This window comes from Periophthalmus magnuspinnatus, chromosome 8, assembly GCF_009829125.3.
Source record: "Periophthalmus magnuspinnatus isolate fPerMag1 chromosome 8, fPerMag1.2.pri, whole genome shotgun sequence".
In the NCBI taxonomy this organism is placed as follows: domain Eukaryota; kingdom Metazoa; phylum Chordata; class Actinopteri; order Gobiiformes; family Gobiidae; genus Periophthalmus; species Periophthalmus magnuspinnatus.
Window position 1 is genome coordinate 24,184,273 of NC_047133.1, and position 18,336 is coordinate 24,202,608.

The 18,336-nt window shown below is 44.3% G+C and overlaps 3 protein-coding genes across 3 annotated transcripts; 2 read left to right on the forward strand and 1 right to left on the reverse strand.

The window, feature by feature from the left end:
- The first annotated feature begins 517 nt into the window (after positions 1-517).
- LOC117375172 (C-factor-like) lies at positions 518-11,053 on the forward strand. Its single transcript, XM_033971436.2, has 6 exons — positions 518-707; positions 5,584-5,638; positions 8,665-8,852; positions 8,930-9,091; positions 10,540-10,650; positions 10,863-11,053. Exons 1-6 carry the CDS (start codon positions 564-566, stop codon positions 10,974-10,976), a joined length of 774 nt encoding a protein of 257 aa, XP_033827327.1. The 5' UTR covers positions 518-563; the 3' UTR covers positions 10,977-11,053.
- A 705-nt stretch (positions 11,054-11,758) lies between these two features.
- On the forward strand, positions 11,759-14,191 carry LOC117375173 (C-factor-like). Its single transcript, XM_033971437.2, has 6 exons — positions 11,759-11,948; positions 12,030-12,084; positions 12,438-12,625; positions 12,691-12,852; positions 13,312-13,422; positions 13,979-14,191. Exons 1-6 carry the CDS (start codon positions 11,805-11,807, stop codon positions 14,090-14,092), a joined length of 774 nt encoding a protein of 257 aa, XP_033827328.1. The 5' UTR covers positions 11,759-11,804; the 3' UTR covers positions 14,093-14,191.
- On the reverse strand, positions 14,129-18,267 carry trim35-12 (tripartite motif containing 35-12). Its single transcript, XM_033970954.2, has 6 exons — positions 17,687-18,267; positions 17,396-17,491; positions 16,797-17,027; positions 15,704-15,726; positions 15,509-15,627; positions 14,129-14,906 (listed from the first exon to the last, which is right to left on the reverse strand). Exons 1-6 carry the CDS (start codon positions 18,209-18,211, stop codon positions 14,347-14,349), a joined length of 1,554 nt encoding a protein of 517 aa, XP_033826845.1. The 5' UTR covers positions 18,212-18,267; the 3' UTR covers positions 14,129-14,346.
- Positions 18,268-18,336: the final 69 nt, after the last annotated feature.

Below are 18,336 nucleotides of genomic sequence, written 5' to 3' on the forward strand. Positions count from 1 at the left end.
AATAATGCGAATGTTAATGGGCTGCCTAGCTGTGCCGATAGAAATGTGCTTACTGGATAATATGTAGTAAGGTATGAACTGTTTGTGCCTAATTGTTTATTGCACAATGACATTAAAATGGCAAGTGAACCAAAACATACCTCCTAACTACACTTTAAAACTACTACTGAGCTCTTTTACTTCTGTATCATGTGCTTTGTCATTTTATAGAAATGTATGAAACTAGCCAAACGAGTCAAATGTTGATTAAAAAAAATGGGCATTTCTACAAAAAGTCAGCACAAGCCAACATTGCTGAAATTGCTGAAATATTGAGGAAATGATAACTGCACAAAAATACAAAGGAAATTATACATTTTAAGCTATATTTTATTTACCATGTTGCGCTTGTGCATTACAATATTTTTACATTGATTTTCTGTAGTCAGAAATACAAACCACAACAAAGTGCACTTTTAGGCGGAGTTCAAAAGTTTAACTGAGGTCTGTAGGTGTGGCTTAACCAGTATGAACTGCACTCTGCCAAAGTCTAGAGTAGTCACGAACTCTGCAAGAGGAGGAAAATGTCTTCTAAACCGATCAGCGTGTTAATAACAGGAGCCAACAGAGGCCTGGGTCTGGAGATGGTCAAACAGATGGTGGAGACACAGGGTCCTCTGAGTGCACTGTTCGCCTGCTGCAGGGACCCGGACGGACCCAGAGCTGAGGTAAACTTCACATTAGGGCAGTGGTTCTTAACCTGGGTTCGATCGAACCCTAGGGGTTCGGTGAGTCAGTCCCAGGGGTTCGGCGGAGGTCAAGACACGCACCCGACTCATATGATTCGCGGACTGCGAGCGTCTCCAGACGCTGGCCGTGTCCTAATTCGACAAATGCACCTTTGCTGTGCCTATCGAACACTGCTCCCTCTAAGCTGCGCGCGTGCTCAATTGCGCACTGCTGACACGGTCTCCGCGCACAGAAAATCTGTGCTGCGCACAAAAAAATCGCACCGGGGTTGAAAATAAAATAAACACACAACAATTCATTCTGCGCTATTTTTCAATGTGAGTCAGTGAGTGTGACCGGGACGAGCTGCTCCAGCCAATTATGTGATTCACAGACGTATTTGCGCAGCTTATCAACGTCATTGACAGGCGTCCTCATGAGCCGCTACCAGAGTTTTAGCCGATGTGGCCGATGTGGAGTGAAAACTCGCTGAAGATTCTAAGTGCTGTTTAACCCCTTAATGTTCCGACGGCCCGCCCTCGGGCAAAGATCCGCGCGTAATTGCGTTTTACGCACTGTTTTACAGCAGTTTTGCGTTTTAAACATGACGAAACGGACAAAACAAAGGAAGTACACGACCGAGGACACTGTGGATGTTTGTACAAGTTAAACTAGAGGCATCTCGGACCCGGAGCGGTTTGTGGAACCGAGTGAAGATCTCATGGTGGACTGAGGAGCAGAGGACCTTATGATTTGATGGACTGGATGCTGTTCCTGATCGGTAAGCGTGGTTTATTCTTCCATCCATCCATCCATCCATCCATCCATCCATTTTCTTCCGCTTATCCGGGGCCGGGTCGCGGGGGTAGCAGTCTAAGCAGGGACTCCCAGACTTCCCTCACCCCGGACACGTCCTCCAGCTCCTCCGGTGGGACCCCAAGGCGTTCCCAGGCCAGCCGAGAGACATAGTCCCTCCAGCGTGTCCTGGGTCTTCCCCGGGGCCTCCTCCCGGTGGGACATGCCCAGAACACCTCCCTAGGGAGGCGTCCAGGAGGCATCCTGAGCCGATGCCCGAGCCACCTCAGCTGGTTCCTCTCAACGTGTAGGAGCAGCGGCTCTACTCCGAGCTCCTCCCGTGTGACCGAGCTCCTCACCCTATCCCTAAGGGTGCACCCGGCCACTCTGCGGAGGAAGCCCATTTCAGCCGCTTGTATCTGCGATCTTGTCCTTTCGGTCATTCCCCAGAGCTCATGACCATAGATGAGGGTAGGAACGTAGATTGACCGGTAAATCGAGAGTTTCGCCTTCCGGCTCAGCTCCTTCTTTACCACAACGGACCGATACAGCGACCGCATCACTGCAGACGCTGCACCGATCCGCCTGTCAATCTCCCGCTCCATCCTTCCCTCACTCGTGAACAAGACCCCGAGATACTTGAACTCCTCCACTTGGGGCAGAGACTCACCACCCACCCAGAGAGGGCAAACCACCTTTTTCTGGTCGAGAACCATGGCCTTGGATTTGGAGGAGCTGATTCTCATCCCAGCCGCTTCACACTTGGCTGCAAACCGCCCCAGTGCCTGCTGCAGGTCCTGGCTCGAAGAAGCCATCAGGACCCCATACTCCCAGAGCACCCCCCAAAGGACACCACGAGGGACACGGTCGAATGCCTTCTCCAAATCCACAAAACACATGTGGACTGGTTGGGCATACTCCCATGAGCCCTCGAGGACCCGATGGAGAGTATAGAGCTGGTCCAGTGTTCCACGACCAGGACGAAAACCACACTGCTCCTCGTGAATCCGAGGTTCGACTATCGGTCGGATTCTCCTCTCCTGTACCCTGGAATAGACCTTACCGGGAAGGCTGAGGAGTGTGATTCCCCTGTAATTGGAACACACCCTCCGGTCCCCCTTCTTATACAGAGGGACCACCACCCCGGTCTGCCATTCCACAGGTACTGTCCCCGACCGCCACGCGATGTTGCAGAGACGTGTCAGCCAAGACAGCCCCACAACATCCAGAGACTTAAGGTACTCAGGACGGATCTCGTCCACCCCCGGAGCCTTGCCACCGAGGAGCTTGCCAACCACCTCAGTGACTTCAGCCAGGGTGATGGACGAGTCCGCCTCTGAGTCCCCAGTTTCTGCTTCCTCCTCGGAAGACGTGACAGTGGGATTGAGGAGATCCTCAAAGTATTCCTTCCACCGCCCGACAACATCCCCAGTCGAAGTCAGCAGCTCTCCACCCGCACTGTAAACAGTGTTGATGAAGCACTGCTTCCCCCTCCTGAGGCGTCGGACGGTTTGCCAGAATCTCTTTGAGGCCGTCCGATAGTCCTCCTCCATGGCCTCCCGGAACTCCTCCCAACCCCGGGTTTTTGCCTCTGTGACTGCCCGAGCCGCGGCACGCTTGGCCCGCCGGTACTCATCTGCTGCCTCAGGAGTCCCACGAGCCAACAAGGCTGGATAGGACTCCTTCTTCAGCTTGACAGCATCCCTTACTTCCGGTGTCCACCACCGGGTTCGGGGATTGCCGCCGCGACAAGCACCACAGACCTTACGACCACAGCTACGAGCAGCCGCATCGACAATAGAGGTGGAGAACATGGCCCACTCGGAGTCCATGTCTCCAACCTCCCCCGGGATCAGGGAGAAGCTCTCCCAGAGGTGGGAGTTGAAGACCCCCCTGACAGAGGGCTCCGCCAGACGTTCCCAGCGGACCCTCACAATGCGCTTGGGCCTGCCAGGTCTGTCCGGCTTCCTCCTCCGCCAGCGGATCCAACTCACCACCAGGTGGTGATCAGTTGACAGCTCCGCCCCTCTCTTCACCCGAGTGTCCAAGACACGCGGTCGGAGGTCAGATGACACGACAACAAAGTCGATCATCGACCTCCGACCTAGAGTGTCCTGGTGCCACGTGCACCGATGGACACCCTTGTGCTCGAACATGGTGTTTGTTATGGACAAGCTGTGACTAGCACAGAAGTCCAATAACAAAACACCACTCAGGTTCAGATCAGGGAGGCCGTTCCTCCCAATCACGCCCCTCCAAGTGTCACTGTCGTTACCCACATGGGCGTTGAAGTCCCCCAGGAGAACAACGGAGACCCCGGTTGGTGCACTGTCTAGTACCCCTCCCAGGGACTCCAAGAAGGTCGGGTAGTCTGCACTGCTGTTTGGCCCGTAGGCCGACACAACAGTGAGAGACCTGTCCCCGACCCGAAGGCGCAGGGACGCGACCCTCTCGTTCACCGGAGTGAACCCCAACAAGCAGCGGCTGAGCTGTGGGGCAATGAGCAAGCCCACACCAGCTCGCCGCCGCTCCCCGCGGGCAACGCCAGAGAAATGGAGAGTCCAACCCCTCTCAAGAAGTTGGGTTCCAGAGCCCAAACTCTGCGTGGAGGTGAGGCCGACTATATCTAGCCAGTAACGCTCAGCCTCCCGCACAAGCTCAGGCTCCTTCCCCCCCAGCGAGGTGACATTCCACGTCCCCAGAGCTAGTCTCCATGTCCGGAGATCCGGTCGTCGAGGTCCCCGCCTTCGACTGCCGCCCGGATCTCTCTGCACCCGCCCCTCATGGCTCCTCCCGCAGGTGGTGGGTCCACGGGAGGTTTATTCTTCTATTGACTTAATTGTGGGTCAAATGTGTATTACGTGTAATCATTAGCATTAGCTAATGCCAATCTGCAGTAATAGAGCAGCTGGGTGTGCAGATACAGATTCCCCTCAGTGTGTATTGGTCATTGAATACTGTCACTTCGAATGGCATAAAAACATAAAACGACATAAAAACGAAGAAAAGGAACAGACTTTGCTGTGAAAATGACATGAGAGTGGCCAAGGTGAAGCCATGCATTTCTGAACTGGTCTCTCAAAGGCAACAACAGAAGTCACACTGATTTGCAGTAAATATTCATTATTGTAGCCTGATGGAAATTAGATGATGGGTGTGTGTTAAAATGTAAAAAATAATAAAAAGCATAAATACAGTAAGTTCATTATTGGAATACATAATACAATACAAAATTAAAATAATTTCAGTGTGGTAGTATTAAAAAAGGTCATGTCTTTGTTAAAATGTATGCATGTAATTTGTTGTGAGTTCATGCATTGTATTGGTTTTATTCTTTGAACACAGTGATGTTAATACACGGTTTATTTTGTGCACCAGTAAAACATACATATGTCTTGAATTTGAAAAAAATTATATTTTATTTTTCAATAAAGAAGGGTTCGGTGAATGTGCATATGGAACCGGTGGGGTTCAGTACCTCCAACAAGGTTAAGAACCACTGCATTAGGGCATTTGATCCGCGCAATGCCAGCTGGGTACTTGTGCATGATAGGCTATCTGTACCCCACCTCTCGTAGACTTTTAGTGGAATAAAATGGTTGTACTTCTTTATTTCTGCAGCCCACAAAGTTTGGAAACCAGGCGGAAGTCTTCGGCCACTACAGGGCCACAGCTGCGTCATGTTATGGAGCATGTCGTTTCTCCACGGGGATTAACAGACATCTCATTATTACACCAAGAGCATGGCTTACGTATTATTAAAAAAAAACAACATTAAACTAGCGCTGCTCGAGTTAGTTTAAGCCTTAAACTTTAAGGCAAAGCTCCAAAGCACAGCACTCTGTGGCCACTATAGGCCTCACGTTTACTTTTATCCCCGTGAATAGTTAATTCTACTTCTTCCATAGCAGATACTGCCATTGTGCTTATGCACTTACTGTTATACTTTTTGTTTTGTGAAATAGTTATTTGTAGGCCTATATAGGCTGTTTATATAGGCCTACAAAAAATAGGTTTGATAATTAACACCTTTACGACCCAGTTGAAGTAGCTGGTTACAACATAAGATTCTGTTTTTAGGCCTTGCAAGCTCTGGCAAAGATGCACAAAGACACCATCAAAATCATCCGTATGGGTAAGTCATGATTCTATCCATGAGTTTCAGAATGATGAAAAATTAGGACTGTTGCCATAGCAATTAACAATTTAACACAAATTATTATATCTTTTGAATGGGAACGTGTCCCCAAATTGTCACATATAACAGGAACTGATATCCATGAATATATTTGTATCAGTTGTGGAGGTAGTTACAGAAGAAGTCACTCTCTCTAATGTCCCAAACTCATCTACTCAGTTCACATTTATGTTTGGCTTAAAATACATCAATAAAATGTAAACAAACGGGACTGCAAATGTCCTAAAGGATAATATGATATGATTAATTATATCTGAATAACATATTTCCTGGGATCCTTTTATAAACTAGGAGGAATAGATTATTATTAAGGATAAACATTGCCATAGGCCAAGCACAGTGGTTTGCCAGATCACATTCTGCATTTATTTAACATAGACACAGCAGTAAGTTTTCAATCTTATCCAAAGCTATTTTTTTAGAGTTCAGCTAAGGCTAATCAGCAACTGGCAAATTCCTTTTACAAATACTTACAAACAGTTCATTGTGTTGCCCCTTAGTAACCTAAGGTTAGACAGAACTCGCATACTTTTTAATTACAATTTTAAAAGGCCATATCATTTGTTTTTGTAATTTCTCTTAGACTTTAAAATGCACACAATGTAATTTCATGTTTTTTGTTTTTTTTAATTAATTGAGTTTCAAGTTGTTTCAAGGTTAAGTAATCTACGGTGACATTTGTCTTTGAAACAACTCAGTTGAGAATTTAGGAATGGCTGAAATAGGCAAACAGAGCTCAGCCAATCAGAGGAGAGCTTCACCACTGGACTGTGTAACATTTCTGTTCTTTGCCATAAAAAATCTGTTGAGCAAACACACAGTATATAATCATAATGCAAGCAATCTCTTATTGTATCCAAGCAATGAAAAAAATATGCAACCTCCACACACTCACCCAATACACTTAATATTATCATGTTCTTAACCCCAGTTAGTGTATATTTTTATGTTTCATGCTATTTACATCTGTAAAACAAACAATGGGATATAGATATCTGTGCAAAATTGATTTTGTAATATTAAAACATAGTAAATATAGAATCCCAACTCGGATTACTCTAAATATAGAAACTCGGGGTTGGGAGGAGTTCGGGGAGGCCATGGAGGAGGACTATCGGACGGCCTCAAAGAGATTCTGGCAAACCGTCCGACGCCTCAGGAGGGGAAAGCAGTGCTTCACCAACACTGTTTACAGTGCGGGTGGATAGCTGCTGACTTCGACTGGGGATGTTGTCGGGCGGTGGAAGGAATACTTTGAGGATCTCCTCAATCCCACTGTCACGTCTTCCGAGGAGGAAGCAGAAACTGGGGACCCAGAGGCGGACTCGTCCATCACCCTGGCTGAAGTCACTGAGGTGGTTGGCAAGCTCCTCGGTGGCAAGGCTCCGGGGGTGGACGAGATCCGTCCTGAGTACCTCAAGTCTCTGGATGTTGTGGGACTGTCTTGGCTGACACGTCTCTGCAACATCGCGTGGCGGTCGGGGACAGTACCTGTGGAATGGCAGACCGGGGTGGTGGTCCCTCTGTATAAGAAGGGGGACCGGAGGGTGTGTTCCAATTACAGGGGAATCACACTCCTCAGCCTTCCCGGTAAGGTCTATTCCAGGGTACTGGAGAGGAGAATCCGACCGATAGTCGAACCTCGGATTCAGGAGGAGCAGTGTGGTTTTCGTCCTGGTCGTGGAACACTGGACCAGCTCTATACTCTTCATCGGGTCCTCGAGGGTTCATGGGAGTTTGCCCAACCAGTCCACATGTGTTTTGTGGATCTGGAGAAGGCATTCGACCGTGTCCCTCGTGGTGTCCTTTGGGGGGTGCTCTGGGAGTATGGGGTCCGGGGCTCTTTGCCAAGGGCTGTCCGGTCCCTGTATGACCGGAGCAGGAGCTGTGTTCGCATTGCCGGCAGTAAGTCAGACCTGTTCCCGGTGCATGTTGGACTCCGCCAGGGCTGCCCTTTGTCACCGGTTCTGTTCATTATATTTATGGACAGAATTTCTAGGCGCAGCCAGGGGCCGGAGGGGGTCTGGTTTGGGAACCACAGGATTTCATCTCTGCTGTTTGCAGATGATGTTGTCCTGATGGCTTCTTCGAGCCAGGACCTGCAGCAGGCACTGGGGTGGTTTGCAGCCGAGTGTGAAGCGGCTGGGATGAGAATCAGCTCCTCCAAATCCGAGGCCATGGTTCTCGACCGGAAAAAGGTGGTTTGCTCTCTCCGGGTGGGTGGTGAGTCTCTGCCCCAAGTGGAGGAGTTCAAGTATCTCGGGGTCTTGTTCACGAGTGAGGGAAGGATGGAGCGGGAGATTGACAGGCGGATCGGTGCAGCGTCTGCAGTGATGCGGTCGCTGTATCGGTCCGTTGTGGTGAAGAAGGAGCTGAGCCGGAAGGCGAAGCTCTCGATTTACCGGTCAATCTACGTTCCTACCCTCACCTATGGTCATGAGCTTTGGGTAATGACCGAAAGGACAAGATCGCGGATACAAGCGGCTGAAATGGGCTTCCTCCGCAGAGTGGCCGGGCGCACCCTTAGGGATAGGGTGAGGAGCTCGGTCACACGGGAGGAGCTCGGAGTAGAGCCGCTGCTCCTACACGTTGAGAGGAACCAGCTGAGGTGGCTCGGGCATCTGCTCAGGATGCCTCCTGGATGCCTCCCTAGGGAGGTGTTCTGGGCATGTCCCACCGGGAGGAGGCCCCGGGGAAGACCCAGGACACGCTGGAGGGACTATGTCTCTCGGCTGGCCTGGGAACGCCTTGGGGTCCCACCGGAGGAGCTGGAGGACGTGTCCGGGGTGAGGGAAGTCCCTGCTTAGACTGCTGCCCCCGCGACCCGGCCCCGGATAAGCGGAAGAAAATGGATGGATGGATGGATAAATATAGAATTTTCACTATTAATTTTAACAAGACAGACTTTTACACAAAAAATACTCATATTTCTTCCTCAAACATGTATGTTCTTTCCTTGTTAGACACTGCAGACCGGAGCAGCATTAAGCAGTCGGCTGAACAGGTGGGCTCACTTCTGGGAGAAAACGGTCTAAACCTCGTCATTAACAATGCAGCCATCTTAACTCATTCTACTGTGGCCGACTCCACTCCAGAGACGATGGCTAAAGACTTCAACACTAATGTAATTGGCCCCATGAGCGTCATTCAAGTAAGGGAAGCAGATTATACTACAGGTTTTTTTTAAACTATTTACCTGGTATGTTTAAATTTTCATCACTTGATTAGGAGTTTTTGCCTTATCTACGTGCAGCAGCAAAGAACAGCGCGGAGCCTGGGATGTCCTGTCGAAAAGCAGCGGTCGTCAACCTCTCCGCTCTTCTCGGATCAATCGAACTTACGCCACAGTCATATGAAAACTTTAGCACACTCCCATACCGCGTCAGTAAGGTACAGTAGCCTCAATCAAGGAAGGACCAAATTATACTATGGTTTTGTAAAATTGATGGTGTTTGTAAGCAGAAAACTTTATCGCCTGTAATGTCCTCCTAGACATGTGTCTGAAGCATGCCCTAAAATTAAATTTTGCGACCTGGAAAAATGAAATTATTTTGAACTTGTATGTGATTGCTGCGATGGAGTATAATCATTTAAAATATATATATATTTGGGTGCTACAGAGTAGTCGTAACATTTCGACATGAAAGCCATAATTTAATGAAAATAAAGGCGTAGCCAATAAAAGGAAGTCATTTTACCACAAATAAAGTCGACATTTAATGATTTAGGGCTCGATACCAAATCAAAGTGAATACAGACTGCAAAAGACTGGCTCTTAGATGAGTGAAAAGCTTAAACAAATACCCATAAAGGATATCAAACTTTGAAATGCTGACATTTTACACATCCCATATGTTTGTGAGTTATTAGACAGATTGTCACTGCAGTTTAGCTGCCACCTCTCCACTCGTACGCATCAATTACAAACTGTTGCGCTCCCTGGGGCTCATTGGGCAGGACACAGGCTGTGTGCCAAGCCGCAAACAGGTGGAGGAGTTTCAGCGTGATACCCATACTCCGCTCTGCTTAGCTTCACTTCTCTACTATTCTAAACATGGGTACTTTGCACACAGTCACTGTTCAAAGATGTGCTCATTGTACATAATCTCTGCCCTGGCTAGCCTTGGTTTTACACACCAATTATAATGACGTCTACTCTCTATTGCCACTGCACTGTTTTGTTTCTGTCTTCAATGTGTACATGCAGAATCGACCACAGCATACTGTCCTTGCTGTTCCCCACTGAGGGTCTGGAGCACTGTGTACACCCCGTATCAGTGGATGTTTCAGGTACACTGCGTAAACATGAGTTGCCCCTGCCTGAGAGCACGGATTCATAAGCCCAACAAGTGTAAAACAAGTGTGGAAAGTTCAAGAGAATAGATTTGGTGTGCTGGGTGGTGGCCCAGGAGCACTCAAAGGGGATTAATGATTAAAAGGCCAGCGATACAAAGCTCTTCATCTATTGTACTTTGGCTTTTAACTCAAACAAGGATCATTCTTTTGCACAAGGCGAACAGCTTTTCTGCATTTTGACATTGATGCCAGCCCCTAAAATCTGGATATAATAACATTTTTACTTTGACTGTGACTTTATTCTCATAAATTGTGACTTTATCGGGCATCGACTTTATTTTTGTAAAATGACAACCACAGTTGCAATCAAAATGTTATAACTTTATTCTCTTAGCGTCCGCATAATTCTTTTTTTTTTTTTTTTTTAAGTGCCTTTTATGCTCTGTTGTAGTACTATTTAAAATTATACTATAATAATAACATAACAATATTCCAAAACACAAAGTTATATAAAGCTAATACAGTATTGTGTTTTCTTCCAGGCAGCACTGAACATGCTCATCACTTGTGCTGCCGTTGAGCTTAAAAAGGATGAGATCTTGTGCACACTGCTGCACCCCGGATGGGTCCAGACAGACATGGGCGGAGCCAATGTGAGTCACCTCTATGCACTAATCAGACCAGTAATGGATTAATTAAACACTGAAACTATACTTATTACAATTGTCACATGGCTTTAAGTCAGGACACGTGGAGACATGTAGTAACTGTAGTGGAGTTAAGAATAGAAAAGCAAACATAGATTGATTGACATGTTGATGTAATGACAAAGTAAAAAAAAATATACTCTCTTTTTCACCTTCAGGCCTCAATAGACGCCCAGGAGAGTGTCCAGGGGATGCTGAAGATTATGAACTCCATGACTGAGAAGCACAATGGAGTTCTGCTGGATTATAAAGGCCAGAGCATCCCCTGGTAACTGAGGCATTATCTTATAGGAGAATTGAAGTGATAAACATGTTTTAAAAAAACCTTCATTAAAATAATATTTTACCTAATATCCCATTGTCCTTTTTTGTGCTGAAAGACAAGAATAAATCTAGTCTACATAATTATTTTGCTACAATGACAAAAAATGTGATTTGATTTTTTTTTTAATTAAAGGTGCACTAGGCAATTTTCCCCTTCTTTATGTAAGGTATAAAGTATCTCTTTACTAGAGCTTATCATACTCTCAATTTCTATTTTAATGTGCAAAAATAATGCGAATGTTAATGGGCTGCCTAGCTGTGCCGATAGAAATGTGCTTACTGGATAATATGTAGTAAGGTATGAACTGTTTGTGCCTAATTGTTTATTGCACAATGACATTAAAATGGCAAGTGAACCAAAACATACCTCCTAACTACACTTTAAAACTACTACTGAGCTCTTTTACTTCTGTATCATGTGCTTTGTCATTTTATAGAAATGTATGAAACTAGCCAAACGAGTCAAATGTTGATTAAAAAAAAATGGGCATTTCTACAAAAAGTCAGCACAAGCCAACATTGTATTAAGGAAATGATAACTGCACAAAAATACAAAGGAAATTATACATTTTAAGCTATATTTTATATACCATGTTGCGCTTGTGCATAACAATATTTTTACATTGATTTTCTGTAGTCAGAAATACAAACCACAACAAAGTGCACTTTTAGGCGGAGTTCAAAAGTTTAACTGAGGTCTGTAGGTGTGGCTTAACCAGTATGAACTGCACTCTGCCAAAGTCTAGAGTAGTCACCAACTCTGCAAGAGGAGGAAAATGTCTTCTAAACCGATCAGTGTGTTAATAACAGGAGCCAACAGAGGCCTGGGTCTGGAGATGGTCAAACAGATGGTGGAGACGCAGAGTCCTGTGAGTGTGCTGTTTGCTTGTTGCAGGGACCCGGGCGGACCAAGAGCTGAGGTAAACTTGACATTTGATCTAGTGTTGAGATAGGAAAGGAATGCTGTGATACTTTAACTACAAAACAGGATCCTGTTGTAGGGATTACAAGCTCTGGCAAAAAAACACCCAGACATCATCAAAATTATGTGCATGGGTAAGTCTTTCAATACTAAACCTTTTCTTTATCTTTGACACAACCACACCATATCAATATTGGAACTTGGGACAAATACCAGAACCAAACTAGTACTAAACCAGTACTAAACCAGTACTAAACCAGGACTAAACCAGGACTAAACCAGGACTAAACCAGGACTAAATCAGGACTAAATCAGGACTAAATCAGGACTAAATCAGGACAAGTGTAAAAGCACCCGTAGTTGCACATAAACATTTCATCTGGTTGTCAGTCGGTATGTAATTATATTTTGAGACTTTTAGTGGTATACTTCTGTTAGTTATGCAAATACTCAAATTAAAGATTGTATTGTTTATTGAATTCCTTAGATGCTGCAGATCCCAAGAGCATCAAGCAGGCAGCTCAACAGGTGGCCTCCGTTGTTGGAAAGAGTGGTCTGAACGTCATTATAAACAATGCAGCTATAGCAATTCGCAGCCCCTTTTTTGAGAGCACCCCAGAAGAGATGCAAAACTGTTTCAACATAAATGCAATTGGGCCTATGGTTATCACTCAAGTAAGAGAACCAAAGTCATCACAATCACAAAAAACTTTTTTTTTCAACATTGTTTACATTTTCAGGAGTTTATTTCTCTTCTTCGTGCTGCAGCAAAGGATTCTGGGACACCAGGGATGTCCTGTCGCAAAGCAGCTGTGATCAACATCTCCACTATTGTTAGTTCAAATGAACTTGCAAAAGAGTCGTACGATAAATGGAGCGTTCTGCCATACCGTGTCAGTAAGGTAAGTTCCTCTTTAAACCTCTTACCTATTTCTCATCATTATCAACAGTACAATTACTATACTGTCTAATAGTAGAGGTTTCAGGTTTAATTTTTGGACTGCATCAATGACAGCGCAATTCATTTAAATAGGCTTGCCTGCAAATGACTAAGTTGCTGTTTAACTGTTGTACAAATGGACTCTAAAATCAAAAGTAAGTGCAGATGTAAAGTGTATGTAAAGTCTAGTTTGGCTCACACTGCAGTTTTCTGTTGTTTTTGCAGCTATTAGGTTGTTTGTTTTGTTATTATTACTATGGAAGATTAACCTGGCAAGTCCAGAATTATATCTCTTTGTATTGGAGAAGGACATAATCTGGATGCCAGGCAAATACAATTGGAAATCTTAAATCAGCACATCTACCACACAACCATTTATTTATAATTTGTCTTCTACTTAATTCTAATTGCATGTATTTAGGCAGCAATGAACATGATGTCAGTTTGTGCATCTGTGGAGCTCCAGAAAGATGAGATCCTTTGCATGATGCTGCACCCTGGCTGGGTTCGCACCGACTTGGGTGGACCGGAAGTGAGTCAGCACAACTAAACACAACTAAACATATCACAAAAGAATCTCAATCAATCACTCTCACGGCACAAAGTGTTGACATTAGGGTGGGGAGTGGATAAAGAGCAGATATTTGGAGTAGAGTTGAAGTAAGCTCTATTTAATAGGTCTTAGTTGATTTTTGATTAATGTAGCTGTCAAGATGCTTTTTCTGTTTGTTTTTTGTAGTATGCATTCTGGCTTTGTATTTAAGCGTGACCATTCCTAACCTGTTTCGGCAAGTCCTTAGATCATCCAAAGTCATGCTTTATCATATTCAGCAGCATTTACAATACAAAACTATGATTAGTGAAGTTATTTACAGAAAATTGGTGGTAGAATCTATAGTTTTCTCTATACAAGCTTGAAGTTCATATTTCTTATTTAAATTAATTACTGTAAAAATACAAATATACAGTACTAAATACCCTTTGGACAATTATAAATGACTTATTTTATAACAATGTAAATATATTGTCTTTTGCATAGCTGTCTTTTGTTTAGTGACCATATGTATTCCCTGTTCGTGATTTCCCAGGGGGAGCTAGACACTCATGAGAGCGTTGAAGGAATGTTCCGAGTAATGAACTCTCTGACAGAGAAGCACTGCGGAGCGCTGCTGAATTGGAAAGGCGAGACCGTCCCCTGGTAAATTCAACGCTGTAGTTAATAAACAACTGAAGACAAATGTAATCAAAATGTTTTAATTAACATTCTCGTAATTGTAACACATTTTAATCAAAAATAAAAATGCAATAATTCTAATATTTATCCTCCAAACATAATTTATTTGTCAAAGAGGAGAGATTATGCCCATATGGTATGTTAGATAGATCTATGAATTAATATGAAATTGAGTGGAAGTCTGTTCATTTACAAGTAAATAGATGCAATTGTCCTTTGGTATCACCAGGTGGCACTGTTCCACACTGCCACTTTGACAGGGCAAATTTTCAGGGGTTTGTGGTTCTTCCCGTTGATGTTGGCTCCGGGGCAAAAGAAAGGAAACATCTTTTGAGTGAAAAAGTCGTGAAATGTGTAGATGGTTGTCATGGTGATGGGGTTGGAGAATATGACCTCTCCTGCATCGTAATCCAGCTGAACTCTGACCCGGGACAGTGGAGAGCCCAGTGTTAGAGTGGTACTGGGTCTTGTCATGGCAGAGTACTCCCCTTCACAATAAGAGATCATCCAAAAACCTCCTTCGGGACAACCTGAAATCCGGCCTTTTCGATCTATGGACTCTCTGACCACGCCAAGCATCCAGTCCACCTTGTCGCCCACCTCCACCTCCCAGGCGTGGCGTCCTGAAGTGAATCCTTCCGAGCCCAGCACAAACACGAAGTGGCCAAAGCGCTCCGGGTTATCAGGAAGCTTTTTCACAGAGCCACCGTTGGAGACACTGGTCAGGTCTTTAGACAGGGACAGCCAGGAGTAAGCAGTGTTGGGGTCCAAGGTGATGGGGGCTGCACGCAAAACAACATTTATGTGTCACATTTTTTAGAGTGGTTTATAAAGTAGAGTGAATTTTATAATTGTTTAATCCATTGGTGATTATAAATACTGGGAAGAAAAACAATTATCCAAAAAAATGTATGGTTCACAATCATATCTGTATTGTTTTTGTTATATTGACACTTTTTTATGTCATAGGAAAAAATTATGTTAATGTAAAGGTGCACTATGTAACTTGTGTCCATGGAGATGCTATTAATTTGCTTAAAAGTTCCACACTATGGCATTATAGTTATAGACAAGCAGATGCCACTACCAGACCAATTTAGAGGTAAGGTTTTTATTTTAATTTTTATTTTCTGCAATAAAAACTCCTGTAATTGAATAAATGCAAGATAGATAAGACAAAGACTGTATGCCACACTGTGTAAAATTCCAAGTTTAGTAAGAACATCTCCAGTAAGCGGCGTAAAAGCTACATAGTGCAGCTTTAAAGTTGTGTTTCCAGAGAAGACACTGATCTTTGTGGGGGGAAAAAAACAAAAAACATATAGTTCTGCTCCAGCTCAATACAATAAACAGCCCCTTTAGACTGAATGTCACATATACTTACTGTACTCAACCATATCCACCATCTTCTCCCACACGTGATACTTGACAGAGCTGACGTGCTTGGCTACATTAATGAGGACACCTGGGATCTTCTCAGGTTCTTTGTAAGTAAGCTGTGCTCTGTAAAGTCAACAAGTAACTATAATTAGAATAACCATAGTGTGAAAATGTATTGGTCAAAATAGAAAATGCATACCTCTTTTTTGTGCTGCTGTAATTCTGAAAGAAAATGAGGGAACACTGCTTATTTGATCAATTCGCATTCAGTTAATTGTTTTGAGTTAATTGAGTCTATTACAACATAAGCCACCGCTTGTAACTAAAAGCTCAAACACCCTTCATTTACAATATTGTCTTTTCTCTTGTCTCGGGGCATTGAAAAAACCTTGAAAACCAACCTGAGAATGCATTTAGTGGACCTGTCTGGCCTGAGTTTAACAAGTCAACAGCCCATAGCTCGCCCGTAATAGTTTTATATTAACAATGAGATTTACAATCGCAAGACAAAGTGACGTGTCCAAGGGTACTGCAGTATCACACGAGCCATTAAGAGATATGTGTAATCACTTTTATATTAACAGTGATAAGCGCAAAGGGGTTTACAATGGATTCACACAAGTAGGGGCAGGCAGTATGCAAAAAAGAAGAGGTAAGTTATGCCATTTGCTGCTTCAGAAAGTTCACATTTCTCTGCGATTGGTTAAATCTGCCTGTCACTTGGCATGACAGAGGGCTGGTCAATTCATGGGATTCAGACACATGAGTTTTTCTTGTACTGGAGGAGTTTTAAAAATTCAAAAGACATAATACTTGGATATCAATTGCTACTTGGTAACGCTGGAACTCATGACAGGAGGAGTTTGCAGTGTCCGTGTTTGACCATACAGCACTGAATCATTATTTGACATAACCAAAATAATGGCACTTTATTAATTATATCATCCAGCCTTGTCATTGCCTGATCTCTCTTTGATCTCGAAAGCCAAGCAGGGTTGGACCTGGTAAGTACTTGAATGGATAACCACTGGGAATATAGGATGGCAGGTCATTGTGTTCACCTATAGCATGAATGTGGTGTGTGAGTGAGTGACTGGCGGTGTTTGAGAGGAACAAGTAGTAAAAGTCAAAGTTAAATCTGTGGATGACTGAGGGATTATACAGACATTGAGGGGCCGATGTTTAAAACTAGAATAAATGAGTGACAAACAAATCTTATAGCAACTTTGGGTGTCTGGAAAAATACTGTGTAAGACAAATGATCATTAAACCCTTAAGAATGTCTCACTGACCTGTAGAAAGTGGGCGTCATCTGCAGCCATCTCATTCTCAATGGCGATGATGGCGTGAGAGTAGATGAGGATGTCTCTGGTGATGGCCTCTGCTTTCTTCTTCATCTGCTCTTGTTTCTCCTCATCCTCCTGCTGTAGTGCAGATAGTCGGCTCTCCTCCTCTTTCTGTAGAAACGCACGAAGCTCCTCAAACTCCTGTCGGATCTGCTTCTCTGTCTCCTGTGTCTGGTTCTGACATAGAACAGATCAACAAGGTCAAAAGCAGGATTTAAATCACACTATTCACACTGCACATACAAGGGAAAATGTCTTGCTCAAGAGCACAACCATAGAGGGCATTAGAGAGTGACCTGCCAACCTCCCAGTTAGTAATTGACCTGTTGTACCTTTATCTTTTCTATAGTATTATTTGTTAACTCTTGTTGTTCATGTTAAACTTGAGTGTTAGGACTACACTACAGCAATGAAACCCATTTCTGCTGTATTTAAAAGTAATCTCATTCTGTATTCATTTCTGTACATTTCCACAAGTAGTTCTGATTTTGTTGGGAGCTCTTGTTTTCTGCCTGGTGGTGTGCTGCTGGTGTGTTTGTTGATACCTTTATGTGCACAGTTGTGTCATCACACTCTTGTTTGGCTTCATACAGATGGCGCAGGATCTTTTTCAGAGGAATCAGCTCAGTCTTCATCTCTGACTGAAAATAGATGTTAAATGCCAAAATAAAATCCCAAGTATATTTTATGAGTCATGAGAATTTACTTTTTAAGTCATTTCTGATCTGATTACCTTTTTACCTCCACTCATTTTAAAAGTTGTTACAAAAAACATAATTATGAAGAATAAAGTTAGACAATACAGAATAATGATTTCCATAGAAACTATGGATTACCTTGAGGTCCTGAGCTCCTTCTTCCAGAGGACAGACTCTGTGTCCAAGGTGCTTTTTGGATGTGTGACAAACACAGCACAAAACCTCGTTGTCGTTAAAACAGAAGAGTTTGAGGACCTCTCCATGAGCTGCACACTTCGCCTCAGGTGCACTCTGTTTCTTTCCTGTTCGGGCCACAGCAGCACATATTTCCTGCTCCTTTAGAAAAGTCTCTGCCACGTTCTTCAGGGCCAGACTCACGGTGGGCTCAGTCAGAGAGCACTTACTCCGGCACACGGGACACTCGCGTTTGGCTTTTTTCTTGTTCCAAAACTCCTGAAGACAAGGCCTGCAGAAGCTGTGGCTGCACTTGAGGACCACAGGGTCCTTGAAGATTTCACAGCAGACTGGACATGACAGCTCTTCTTCCAGCATGGAGCCTGAGTGAGAGGACACGGCCCGTGTCCTGAGAGTGGAGGCCACTTTGGGGGTATGGAAAAGGGACAGTTTCCCAGGCTGAGAAGAAGCACGAGGTCTCAGTGCCATGTTGGCTGTTGGCTTTTGGAATGATATGATTCTTGGTTAGAGCTCTGCTCCTCTGTGATGAGTACTGAGTATTGTTTTTACAAACCACTGTGTTATACACAAAACAGAGACTTGATGGACAAGTT